Below are 14780 nucleotides of genomic sequence, written 5' to 3'. Positions count from 1 at the left end.
TGAAATAATGTAAAATTTCGACTTAAGCTCATATATCAAATTTCCAAGTTTCAGATTCATTATTGTGTGAAACCCAGTAATTTATTTAGCTGTTTACTGAAGAAGTCGAATCTTGATCGTGACTAAGCACTTAATTTATGCGTTTGATACATGGTATGTGACTAGGAAAGATAGGATAAGGATTTGCCTTTGTAAGTGGGGCATAGTGGTGAATACGCGGATTCCCAAAAAAGAGGGATAGAATCGACCTCAAAGATGCACTCCATTGAACTTGAACCACAAAGAATCCTCTTTTTCCATCACCATGTTTAGTGAACCATGATCAATCAATGGTTTCCACCCAAACTTTCTTTGAATTTGACCATCCTAGTGTCTATCAATAAAAAGAAAGATCACATCGAGAAAAGTAAGGAGTGACCTCAACGCGTTGATTAGAACGTACACAATTCCAATTCTTCCACTTCTCTCAAAACTAAAAACCTTATAGCTTATATATATACACATGCAAACCACAACCTTAGTAGAAGCAATCTTGAAGCCAATTTGTTTATCTTTAGTACCACCTAGTCACAAAACATATACCATGTCGAATTTGAGTTTCCTTCAATTTCATAGTAGCAACTCGTTGGGGCACTCCTCTTTTCAACCCAATAGTCCAAACCCGAACAACAACATAAAATCATCAAAACAGACATCAAATGTAGGGTGCAATATTCAGCCAAAGTCAGAGGAAATGAAATGGGTGTTCGACAAGTTTGACACCAACAAAGATGGCAAGATTACCCTCGAAGAGTACAAAGCAGCAGTGAGAACAATGGGGTGGGGAATCGAAGGCACTGAGACTGATGAGTCTTTTCAGGTGATGGACTCTGATGGAGATGGCTTCATTGACTTCAAAGAGTTCATGGACATGTTCAACGTGGAGGAGAGGGTGAAAGAGACGGAGATCAAGAGTGCTTTTCAAGTGTTTGATTTGAATGGCGATGGGAAAATCAGTGCAGAGGAATTGTCACAAGTTCTCAAAAGCCTAGGGGAAAGTTGCAGCCTTAGTGCTTGTAAGAAAATGGTGATGGGGGTGGATAGAAATGGGGATGGCTTTATAGACTTGAATGAGTTTATGAGGATGATGATGAGTTGCAAGAAACTCACCTAAGTTCCGAGAAGGTCTAGAATTGCTTGAACAGGATGCGCGGAGTGTGAGATGTTGTGAACTCTGGCTTCTTATGCATTAAAAAAAAAAAAAAAAAGACACCCGAGTGATCATATATGTTTTGGTGTGATCATAGGTATTTGTCTTTTCCTGATCATATCTTTTTTTCTTACTTTTCCTCTCTATTTTGGGTTGCTAGATTTGATCTTCCAAACCAAAAGCATCCAGACAGAAAAAAAAAAAGAATAAAATTTGATCACGTATGTACCACAAGGCCACAATTAGAAAGAAACTTCTAATTCTAAGAAATTTTGTTTAAAGTAAAAAACCAGAGTAAACTGTGAATCAGTGTGGCTTCTGATTCAAGTTCAACTGATTGAATCAATTGGTTTAATCCCCTAACTTACTCGCCAACTACACTTTAGTTTAAATGATTAGGAAACTCCTCTGATCTTGTGGTATTTGTGTATACAATTCGTGTTTATGTGAAATATGCATGCAACGCACGTTAGACTTGTTTTTCCTTACTAAATTTCAAATCGAAAATTAGTTGGATCCAAAAAAATAATCGTTGTTAAAATACTTGAGATCTTACTAGACAATCAATAATTAAATGGTTATAAAAAACTACTTACATTACAACTATTTTTCTACTATTAAAAATATAAACATCATAGTCACTTTGATCAATTCTAAGAAAGCATGAATAAGGTTTGACTAGCTTTTTATTTTTCACCAAAAATAAATGTTTCACTAAAAATATGTTTTCACTACTAAAAATAATGGCTTTAACATCGCTAAGTTAATATCGATTTTACGTAAAACCGATGTTGACAAAAACGCGATGACAATCTTGTAAATAACACGAGTTTGTTAACATCGATTTTTATTAAAATCGATGTTAACATGAGTTCGTTAACATCGGTTTTTTAAAAATCGATGTAAACCAACTTTGATAACATTGATTTTACCAAAAATTGATGTTACTGAAAAACGTAGAGAAAACTCTACATCGATTTTTTAATCATTATCTAGCGCCAAAAACCCTGAAGCTTAGTAACTTTGAATCCTTTGACTCTCATCACTCTCACTCGAACACTTTCACACTCTCATTTGTAACTCTTGCGGCATTGTAACTTCGTCACCACCGGCAATGCAACCTCTCGCAACGCTACAACATCACATTTGTTGTCACTCGTAGCATGCTGCAACCTCATTGCCATTCTTGTGGTTCTGCAACTATTGGTCACAAAAGGTTAGGTTTCTTCTCCTTTCTTCATGTTTCTCTACTTTGTTTTCCTTCTAGCACTGCCATTTGAAGTCCTTCTTTCTTTCTTAGTCTCACAGGACCCGAATCGTTTTGTTTCTCTTCATCCTTCGTGTTAGTCTCACAGAACGCAATATAAAAGAAGTGAAGCCTGATAAGTCTTTCAACAACTGGTTTTGCATATTGATTCTTGAACCACAAACTGGTTAATGGTTAGGATTGAATATTGTTGGTTTATGAAGCCTTTGAGGCAACACGAAGACTTCTTCTATTATTAATTAACCTCACTAGTTAGCTATGACTATGAGTATCTATATGTATATATGTTTGATGCATTTTCTTTCAAGTTACGGTGTATCTATATGTATATATTTTTTGGGAATGATGATTGATGCCAGTGGTGATTGAGTTGTTTCTTGGATTGCTGCTCTGTTTTTGGACTGTGCTGACTGCATTGGGGAAGTTTATATCCATACACCCTCACTCTAAGAAGAAGAGGTAACTAACTTAATGCTAGGATGTTGTAACTTGTAACTGTAATGGGATGAATATGAACTGAGGAAAAACTTTTTGTGAATTAGCATGTTTTCATTCTATGTGGTGTACTTGTTTGGTGTAGAGGTGGTCAATGGTATAGGTAGACAAGGGTCTCAAAAGTGGGTGTATTTTTTTGTTAATCTTGTAGCTGACATTATTTAGTGGGATAAAATCTTATTGGTTGCTGGTCAGTGGTCATGTGGTCATGAAGTTGTTGCTTAAGAGTTGTTAGTTAAAGATGTGTAATCTTCAATGTTCAATGTAATTTGTAGGCATTTTTGGTTTTCCTGTTTGCATCGTGATCACGACATTCGTTATTGGACATTATAGTGATCATCATCATAGGTACAAATGTTTTTCATAAAGTTTTGATGCTCTTGTTTGTTACCAATGCTTTTATTACTTGTTGATTGTGATTAATAAGTATTGATTTATATACAAGTTATGTTCATGATGAGTGAACTTTAGATTCTCGTTTGAGATTGAATACAAGATTGTTGCGGACAATTTGCATTAATCGTTGTATTGAATCTTGAATTGTCCGTTTGGACAGTTTGGGAAGAGTCATAATTTTATTGTACATTTATATGTAAAGGTTAACTTTATTTTCTTAAATTTGATAAAATTTCGGTTAATGCATTTCGCGTTGTTCTCCGGGTGCATACATGATTGTGGTGGAATTCTTTTCATCGCTTTCATGTGATGTCCTTAGAGATCAATGCGAAATGCTATTGAAATTTCATCAAATCTAAGAAAAGAAAGTTAACCTTTATATATGAATGTACTATAAAAATATATCTTTCAGAATGGGATAGGGTCACACCTTCAAGGAAAAAATTGAGGTTTTCATGCATAGAATAACTTTGTGACTATCACAAAGTTATTAGTTACATGGATCAAAGTTGGATGAATGCAAGTCGCATGAGCCCCACATATGAGGAAGGCATTGAACAGTTCTTGGAATTTACCTCCGAAAAAAGTCAACCGGATGAGGATGGAAAATATTTTTGTCCTTATATAAACTATTTGACTCTGAGACGACAAGTACTCGACGACATATGGGAACATTTACTTTCTGATGGGATTAAGAATAATTATACGACATGGATATGGCATGGTGAATTGATAGTCATGCAGAGCGGGTGGTGTCCCATCTGAACCAGTTGATGTAGAAATAAGAGATCGCTTAGAGAAATTGATTCATGATCTTAAACAAGAGTATTTTCAGCAAGCACATGCCTCTATGTATGATACATTGCAAAGTGATTCAAAGAAGCATTTGTATTTGGGGTGCAAGAAGTCTTTGACGTTGTTGTCAGCAGTGTTAAGTCTGGTTCATGTTAAGGCCAGATATGGGTAGAGTGACAAAAACTTCACTTTACTGCTTCAGGTGGTGCAAGATATACTTCTAGAGGAAAACACGTTGCCAAAAAGTTACCATCAGGCGAAGAAGATATTGTGTCAGATGGGTATGGAGTAATAGAAGATTCATGCATGCCTTAATGATTGCATATTGTATAGAAATGATTTTGAAGAAATGCAAAAGTGCCCTAGGTGTGGGGTATCACGATACAAAGTGAAGGATGATGACGAGTGTAGTAATGATGAAAGCACCAAGAAAGGCCCCCAGTGAAGATGTTATGGTATCTTCTGATCATTCCAAGTTTCAAGCGTTTGTTTGCTAATGCAAATGGGAGAAATTGCGATGGAATGCTCTGCCATCTAGCTGATTCCTTTCAGTGGAAGAAGATTAATAGTATGTATCCGGATTTCGACAAAGAGGCGAGAAATCTTAGGCTTGGACTTGCCAGTGATGGAATGAATCCCTATGGCAGTTTAAGCACTCAGCACAGTTCTTAGCCTATTTTGCTAGTAATTTACAACTTGGCTCTTGGTTATGCATGAAGCAAAAATACAAGATGTTGTCTATGATGATATTAGGCCCAAGACAACCAAGAAATGACATTGATGTTTATCTCAGTCCCTTCATTGAAGACTTGACAAAGTTGTGGGATGAAAGGGATGTTGTGTTTGATGGGTCTCGTTGTGGGATGAAAGGGATGTTGTGTTTGATGGGTCTCGAAATGAGACATTCAAGTTATGTGCAATGCTATTTTGTACCATTAATGACTTTCCAGCATACAGGAATTTGAGTGGATACAGTGTTAAGGGCCATCGTGCATGCCCTGTCTATGAAGAAGACACAAGCTACGTACAATTGAAACATGGAAGAAAAATAGTATACACTCGACATCAATGTTTTTTGAAAGCTTATCACCCTTACCGACAATTGAGAAAAGATTTTAATGGAAGTCAAGAGCATGATAATGCATCAATACCATTAACTGGTCAACATGTTCTTGAGCAGGTTGAGGGTATCAATACTGTATTTGGAAAGACCCAAAAGAAGGAAAAAAAGTAAAACTTCCATATGAAAGAAGAGGTTGATATTGTTTGATCTTCCATACTGGTCATTGTATTGATGTTATGCATGTTGAGAAAAATGTCTGTGATAGTGTCATCATCACGCTTCTTAACACTCAAGGCATGACAAAGGTTGGTTTGAATACTCGCCAAGATCTAGTTGAGATGGGTATACGAGACCAATTACATCCAAGGTCTGATGGTAACAAAATATACTTGCCTCCAACTTGTCATACTTTGTCCAGAAAGGAAAAGATAAGTTTTTGTCAGTGTATGCATCATGTCACGTTTATTTGTGGTGGATGTACCCGGTTGAGTGATACATGAAGATCTTAAAAGGGTATATAAAGAATTTACACTGTCCTAAAGCATTTGTTGTTGAAAGGTACATTGTGGAAGAAGCTATTGAGTTTTTTATGAGTACATCGAAAAGGCAAAACCTGTTGGGGTTCTGGAGTCTTGGCATGACGAAAGAGTGGGAGGTAAGGGTTCAAGAGGACTGCATGTTATCACTCCAAGTCTAGAAGAATTGCAACAAGCTCATTTATATATACTAAATAACATTAATGAAGTTCTACCATACATAGTTCGTCATGAAGCTTTAGTTAAGGAAAGTAACCCAAAAATGACCAAGAATAAGGTGTTGAAATAGCATAACAAGACTTTCCTAAATTGGTTTAAAGATATAATATTCGGTGACCATAATGCATCTAAAACGTTAAGGAAGTACTGATGGGCCTAAAAGAAATGTTATAACTTGGCTAGGATACGATATCAACAAGTATTCGTTCTACACAAAATCACAAGACAATAAGAGTACAATGCAAAATAGTGGTGTTAGTCTAAGGGTTGAATCTTAGCACTTTGCTACTGTACATGATGACAATCCCCGTGTAGCTCCCATGCCTTACTTTGGAGTCATTGAAGAAATCTGGGAGGTTAATTATGTAAAATTTAGTGTCTATGTTTTCAAGTGTAAGTAGATTGATAGCAATATCGGTGTGCAAACAGATGATGTCAGATTTACTTTGGTAGATCTGAAGAAGCTTTTTTATCAGAATGAGCCTTTCATCATGGCAGAACAAGCTAAATAGGTATTTTATGTTCAAGAACCTTGTGATGAAAGATGGTCAGTGGTTCTATATAGATAAACAATTGGTGTTAATATTGAAGATGATGATTCAATTGTTGATACTTGTCTCAGTCTTTTCTCCAGACAAATGCTGACTAATGTTAACGAAGACGAAGAAGTTGATGACGTCCTCATAAATCGTAATGATCATGATGAAGGAGAATTAATTAACATCGTATAATGTAATTTATTTTATATTTACTTGCTTTGTTAATTTCAATTACACAACTTAATATAATTTTCATACATTGCTTAATTAATGTTGTTTTTTAATAGGCACATGGCTACACCACCCAGCTCTCATCCTCCCCTTCCTCCTCTTGAGTTAGTAGCACCTTCACCATCTACATCAAAGAAGACAAGAAAATCAACACAACTCAGACCGTTGGCTACTAGACTAGTTGGGGAGGAGAAACCAATGGTCCATGTCGATCATGTCACTGGGAAAGCTAATGGTCCCCACAGAAAGAAATTAAGAATGTATTTGGTGATTGTCACTCGCGATAAGGTGGATGTTACAAATGATTGTCATACCCTAATTTCATCTGGGAGTACTTGCGGTCGGTTCTCGAACCTTGTTTGCTCCCTTCAGAACCCTCGAAACAAGCATTGTTGCATAATTCGTAAAGTTTCGCAACCTTCCGAAAGTCAAAACAAGCATCATTGCATAATCCGTAATGTTTCGCAACATTTCGGAAGGAAAATAGGTGTCGTTGCGTAATCCATAAAGTTTCGCAACATTTCGGAAAGAAATCAATAAAAAAAAACACCAAAGGGGGGTGCAAATAGAAACCAGGCCCACTTGGGCCTTCTTGAAGGTTCTAAAAGAAGGCGGTGCCTTTTGGTGGAAGCAACCCAGCTCGCCTGGGCGAGCTGGGCGGCAACCACCTCCCTCTTTTCTCCTATAAATAGGGGAAGGAGGGCAGAGTAAATGGGTTCAGCCCTTCTGGTATTGAGAAATGTCTCGAAATTGGTGAAAAAAATTGTTTCTGTGAAAAAAATCCAAGCCGAGGTGCTTCCGTAACGCTTCTGAGACGTTTCCGTAAGCGATTTCGTGGAGGTTCGTCACTGTTCTTCACTGTTCTTCGTTTGTTCTTCGTCGTTCTTCGGTCTTCAACTGGTAAATTCCCGAAATCGAATCTTTCAATTCATTCTATGAATCCTTAATGGTCCCTACTTGTTTTGTGTACTTTTAATTTCATTACGTTTATTTTCCGCACCCTTTTTAACGAGCTTTAACTGATCACTTAAGCTGTTATCTCTCCTAATAAATGATAAAAATGAATTTCAACCGATCATTTGTGTTGTAATCTCGTTTAATCACCGTTAAAATAAAATTCAACCGATTGTTCATGCAGTAATCTCGGTTAAATCAAAAAGGGGCAAAATAATAATAAAATAATCAAAATATCTTTGAATAAAATAATAAAAAAAATCAATCGAACATTTTTCTTTGGAAGTTTCCTCAAATGAATCGACTAATAACCAAAGTGAAACTAAGGCTAAAACCAACTCACAAATCAAGCTTTGTCCGCAAAAATCACTTGAAACCGTTCTAAGGTCCAACGCCTTAAATGGTCCTCTTTGCTTTTATTGGTTAACATGGACCTTTCAAAAGCATAAAATCAACACATGGCTTTATCGCTTTTAAAAGAACTACGTAGGTCTGATTCCCTCATCGCAATTGAGGATACGTAGGAGCAAGGGAAACACCCTTGTCGACCACAAAAAGATAAAAAATACAAAAAGGCATAAAAAGACATAAAAACCTAAAAAAAGGGGAAATAAAACAAATTGAAGTCATGTTTGCACACTCGGTTAAAGGCTGCCGTCCCTTGTGACGGACGCGTGGGGTGCTAATACCTTCCCCGTGCATAAATACAACTCCCGAACCTTTCACGATTAAAGTTCATAGACCACACGCATTTTGGTTTTTCTGACGTTTTCCTCAAATAAACGTTGGTGGCGACTCCGTGCGTCTTCCTTCCTTGGAAGACGTTCCCGTGAGTCTCTTGTCGTCCTCCCACTGAAGGGTAGGTTGCGACAGTTGGCGACTCCACTGGGGATTGTTTTTAGAGAGTTAGGCCTTCTCGGCGAAGCAGAGGAAGCCCACACGGATGAGGATATGACCGACCTGCTCGGTTACCTGGGAGAGGGCGGAGCCACACGATCAAGGTCACCGCACTTGTGATTCCATTGTCGTCTAGCATCACTGCTTCTAGTTATTGTTTTTGTTTCCATTACTGCTTTCAGTTATTGTTTTTGTGTCCATTACTGCTTTCAGTTATTGTTTTTGTATCCATTATGATCTAACATTACTGCTTTAAGTTATTGTTTTTGTTTCCATTATGATCTAACACTACTGCTTTCAGTTATTGTGTTTTCTCCCACCGTGGTCCGACATTACGACTCTCAATTTGTTTTGTCACTATTTTTTATTGCGACTTATCATTGCATTTCTTCGGTTACTTTGACGTTGGATTTTGACGTAGGTAGGCCTTGTGTACCCTCGTTCGCACGACTTTTCAAAAAAGAAAAAAATATGTGATGGCAGATATCAACTTTGTCAAAAAGAAAAACAAAATAAAAATAAATTGGTTAACTAAAAAAGCCAACATGCTTTTGAAAAAAAAACTTCTGGCTTTTCTTTGAAAGAAAAGATTTATAGATCATGACACAAATGATTTGTTGAAAAAATGTGTACGCACCTGAAGGGTGAATGCTGTGAAAATTTTCCCGAATGCCCAAAATAGAGTTGGATAAATGTATGAATTGATAAAGGAGCATATTTTGGAAACACTGGGTTGACTTAAATAGGAAAAATGATGAATCCTGAGACCTAGTGTTGCGTGACCACAAAAACTTGATGCTTGAGTGTCCACATAGGTGCATGTGTGACCAGTTTTGCATAAAATTTCTGAATCATCACTGTTGCGTGCGTGTCATGGAAATAATGTGGGACATCCCTTTACCCCTGGACTGCTGGCCAAACGAACACCCTAACATATATCATGTCCAGTCGTTCTATAAGCTCTGAGCCAAAATCCCAACTCACCATGAACCTTGACCCGGGATGACAATTTCTGTCCTCGCCCTCGGAAAGAAACAAAAAAAAAAGTTCCCGATCAAAGATCGGAAGAAAACCAAAAGGAAAAAATTCTCGATCAAAGATCGGAAGGAAACAAAAAAAGAAATTCCCGATCAAAGATTGGAAGAAAAAGCGAGAGAATAAAACCCCCAATCAAGATCGGAAGAAAATGAAAGAATTATACAGAAGGGTCTTCAGACCAAACAAATATCCAAAATAGTCACAACCAAATAAGGAAAATAAAGGAAACCACGACTTGAAGTGGTCCTTTCCCTTTGATTGCCAACCAAAATCCTGTGTGCTGGCAACTTTCTCGCCCCGCACTAAACAAAAATAGAAAAGGAAAAGGCCAAAACTCTCAGAGCCAAATTTCTCACCAAAACACCATTCCTGTGTGAGATTAATACACTTCGAGTGATTTTCTTCTATTTTGTTGGACCCAGTGTTTCCTCTAAATAGTCGTTTAGAAATGAAACGCTAACATCCAAAATCTCATTTGTGGTTATGAGAAAATTTCATCAGCATACTCTTCTTCCCCAATAGACACATTGTTTTTCTCCAAAAAATATATTTTGCTCTGATCAGTTGGAGGTTTTTGTTTCTTTACTAAAGCATGTTCGCATTTTAGTGAAAGAACGCCAAGACTATTTTAGTCTCACACCTTTGTCATCCAGAGACGGCAAGTCCGATGACATGTGGATATACCTTATGGTTATCCACACCTTCTGTTAGCTAGAGGCAAGTGAGCCTGTTGACACGCAGAGATTAACGTCGTCTTCTGCACCTTTCCTGGAGATGTCAGCATCTTCTGGCCGAGACTATGAAAAAGTCTTATTTGCTATCCGTCAGACTCAAAGGTCCAGTAGCATGCAGTGACTAACGTCATCATCTGCACCTTTGTCAACTAGAGGCAAGCGAGCCTGTTAACTGAGACTATTTTAGTCTCACACCTTTGTCATCCAGAGACGGTAAGTCTGATGACATGCGGAGATACCTTATGGTTATCCGCACCTTCTGTTAGCTAGAGGCAAGCAAGCTCATTGACACGTAGAGACTAACGTCATCTTCTGCACCTTTCCTAGAAATGTCAGCATCTTCCGACCGAGACTGCGAAAAAGTCTCGTTTCTACCATCAGACTCAAGGGTCCGGTAGTATGTAGAGATACCTCATGGTTATCCGCACCTTCGTCAGCCAAGGCGAACAAGTCTGATAATATCGGGATGATGTTGGTCATCCGATTCTGAATATTTTGAAAATATTTGTAGGTTTTACCTTCATCATCCAGAGATATTTAAGTCCGACGACACGCAAGACTCTTATTTGCTAGGAAGGGACGATCAAATTTGATAGCATGTGGAAACGTCATGGCTATCTCGTTTTATCGCTTTCAAGGCACTGGAGTTTTATTGACGCACCTGATGCCTTTTCTATTCTTTCTGAATGACAGGTTCCACTGGTTGGGCTATTGATCAGCCGAATGATGTTCCACTCGAACGAAATTAATGTCTTATCTTTACTTCCCTTTTATCTCCAATAAAAGATATGTAAAGAGGGGCAATTGTCATACCCTAATTTCGTTCGGGAGTACTTGCGGTCGATTCTCGAACCTTGTTTGCTCCCTTCAGAACCCTCGAAACAAGCATTGTTGCGTAATCCATAAAGTTTCACAACATTCCGGAAGTCAAAACAAGCATCGTTGCATAATCCGTAAAGTTTCGCAACATTTTAGAAGGAAAACAGGTGTCATTGCATAATCCGTAAAGTTCCGCAATATTTTAGAAAGAAATCAATAAAAAAAAACACCAAAGGGGGGTGTATTTAGTGAAAAGAGGGGTGCAAATAGAAACCAGACCCACTTGGGCCTTCTCGAAGGTTCTAAACGAAGGCGATGCCTTCTGGTGGAAGCAACCCACCTCGCCTGGGCGAGCTGGGCGGCAATCACCTCTCTCTTTTCTCCTATAAATAGGGGAAGGAGGGCAGAGTAAATAGGTTCAACCCTTCTGGTATTGATAAATCTCTCGAAATTGGTGAGAAAAATTGTTTCTGTGAAAAAAATCCAAGTTTAGGCGCTTCCCTAACGCTTCCGAGATGTTTTCGTAAGCGATTTCGTGGAGGTTCTTCACCATTCTTCACTGTTCCTCGTTTGTTCTTCATCATTCTTTGGTCTTCAACAGGTAAGTTCCCGAAATCGAATCTTTCAATTCATTCTATGCACTCTTAGTGGTACCTACTTGTTTTGTGTACTTTTACTTTCATTACGTTTATTTTCCACACCCTTTTTAACGAGCTTTAACCGATCACTAAAGCCGTTATCTCGCCTAATAAATGATAAAAATGAATTTCATCATTTGTGTTGTAATCTCGTTTAATCACCGTTAAAATAAAATCCATCCGATCGTTCACGCAGTAATCTCGATTAAATAAAAAAGGGGCAAAATAATAATAAAATAATCAAAATATCTTTGAATAAAATAATAAAAAAAATCAATCGGACGTTTTTCTTTGGAAGTTTCCTCGAATGAATCGACTAATAACCAAAGTGAAACTAAGGCTAAAACCAACTTACAAATCAAGCTTTGTCCGCAAAAATCACTTGAAACCGTTCTAAGGTCCAACGCCTTAAACGGTCCTCTTTACTTTTATTGGTTAACATGAACCTTTCAAAAGCATAAAATGAACACATGACTTTACCTCTTTTAAAAGAACTACGTAGGTCTGATTCCCTCATCGCAATTGAGGATACGTAGGAGCGAGGGAAACATGTTGGATCGAGTGGCCTCAGAATAATTAAGAAGGGTGGGTTGAATTAATTATTCCTAAATCTTTACTAATTAAAAATTACTCTTTTGAAGGCTTTTACTAAATTGTTAAGAGAATGAGGAGTAGAAGAGAATCTTAACAGAAAGTAAAAGTGGAAATTAAATGCACAGCGAAAAGTAAAAGAGTAGGGAAGGAGACAAACACACAAGAGTTTTTATAGTGGTTCGGTAACAACCCGTGCCTACATCCAGTCCCCAAGCGACCTGCGGTCCTTGAGATTTCTTTCAACCTTGTAAAAATCCTTTTACAAGCAAAGATCCACAAGGGATGTACCCTCCCTTGTTCTCTTTGAACCTAGTGGATGTACCCTCCACTAGAACTGATCCACAAGAGATGTACCCTCTCTTGTTCTCAGTCAAACCCAAGTAGATGTACCCTCTACTTGTACCACAAAGGATGTATCCTCCAATGTGTTGAGACAAAGATCTCAGGCTGTTAAACCTTTGATACTTTGTGAATGGGGATACAAAAGAATTCTCAGGCGGTTAGTCCTTTGAACACTTTTGTATTAGGGAAAGGGAAGAATAAAAAGAATTCTCATACTGTGTCGTTTTGAATTCTTTGACAAGGGAGAAGGGAGACACAAAAGAATTCAGGCGGTTAGTCCTTCATTCTTTTGGAAAAGGGAGAAGAGAGACACAAAAAGAATTCAGGCGGTTAGTCCTTGGCGAATTCTTTTTGGCAAAGGGAGAAGGGAATGAAAAAGATGAATAGCACAAGTTTTTGAACAAAAAAATTTTCATGGAAGAGAAAGTTTTGAACAAAATCTTTTAGAAAGATGAAGAGAAGATGAAACAGAACAACTATTGAAAGAGATGAAAGAAAATATTGAAAGATGATTGAAAGAAATGATTGAGATGAATTGATAGAAAAATTGATTGAAAATACAAAACAAAGCCTTGCTTTTATAGACTCTTCATGTCTGGTTAAGAGGACCATTTTGAAGAGTTATAACTTTTAGAAAAAACTTAAAACCAATTTGAAAAAATAAAAAACCATTTGAAGACTTACATCTTTTGATTTATTCAGAAACAACCACTGGTAATCGATTACCAAATCAGTGTAATCGATTACAAAAAGCTTTTAGTGAAAGGATGTGACTCTTCACATTTGTATTTGAATTTCAACGTTCAAAGGCACTGGTAATCGATTACCAAAACATTGTAATCGATTATATCTTTTTTGAAATCAATTGGAACGTTGTAAATTCATTTGAAAACTTTTTCAAATCCATTTTGCTACTGGTAATCGATTACAACAATCTGGTAATCGATTAACAGAGAGTAAAAACTCTTTGGTAAACATGTTTTGAGAAAAATCCATGTGCTACTCAGTTTTTGAAAAAAAACTTTTCATACTTATCTTGATTAAGTCTTCTCTTGATTCTTGAATCTTGAGTCTTGAATCTTGTTCTTGATTATTCTTGATTCTTGATTCTTGAAAACTTGAAACTTGAAACTTCTCTTGAATCTTTCTCTTGATTCTTGAATTCTTTGGCATCATCAAAATAACCTTTGAAGGCATTGCTTCCACAAAACACCCTTGTCGACCACAAAAAGATAAAAAATACAAAAAGGCATAAAAAGACATAAAAACCTAAAAAAGGGGAAATAAAACAAATTGAAGTCATATTTGCACACTCGATTAAAGGTTGTCGTCCCTTGTGACGGATGCGTGGGGTACTAATACCTTACCCGTGCATAAATACAACTCTCAAACCTTTCACGATTAAAGTTCATAGACCACACGCATTTTGGTTTTTCTGACATTTTTCTCAAATAAACGTTGGTGGCGACTCCGTGCGCCTTCCTTCCTTGGAAGACGCTCTTGTGAGTCTCGCATCGCCCTCCCGTCGAAGGGTAGGTTGCGACAATGATAATTGGAAATAAGTCCCTGCAACTCAAAAGGATTTGATCTGGGAGGATATTCAAGTATTTCAATTAAATGTTGAATGTTTTTGTAATTGGTTCTACTAAAAATCTTAATTTACAGTTGACTAACTACAAAATGTATTTATTGTATCGCAGGCTGAATTTGGTATTCCTAAATCATCCGATTTGAGGACAAAGAAAAAAATACTTCAAATTGTAGGAGAGTGATGGAGGCAATTTAAGTCATATTTGACCTCCAAATGAGCTCTAGCACATGGCAAGGAGGGCAAGGATGACAAAGTATGTCAAAAGTACAGCATAAGAAAAGAGAAATGGAACCAGTTTTGTCAAAACTGTAGAGACCCTTCATGGGAGGTTAATTGATTTTCATTGCTTTTTAAACTTTATATTTACGTATTATTGTCAACTGTATTAAATTATTGTTATGTGTAATTGTCATAGGATGTTCGAAAGAAGGCGCAGGCCATTC

At 37.2% G+C, this 14780-nt stretch overlaps 1 protein-coding gene across 1 annotated transcript; it reads left to right on the top strand.

Annotated features, from left to right (window-relative positions):
- The first annotated feature begins 454 nt into the window (after positions 1-454).
- On the top strand, positions 455-1552 carry LOC114412390 (calmodulin-like protein 1). The gene has a single exon (XM_028376249.1). The coding sequence runs from the start codon at positions 503-505 to the stop codon at positions 1151-1153; it is 651 nt and encodes a 216-aa protein (XP_028232050.1). The 5' UTR covers positions 455-502; the 3' UTR covers positions 1154-1552.
- Positions 1553-14780: the final 13228 nt, after the last annotated feature.

Source organism: Glycine soja, chromosome 5 (assembly GCF_004193775.1).
Source record: "Glycine soja cultivar W05 chromosome 5, ASM419377v2, whole genome shotgun sequence".
NCBI classification, from domain to species: domain Eukaryota; kingdom Viridiplantae; phylum Streptophyta; class Magnoliopsida; order Fabales; family Fabaceae; genus Glycine; species Glycine soja.
Note: the sequence above shows the minus strand (reverse complement) of the source record. Positions and strands in the feature narration are given on the sequence as shown.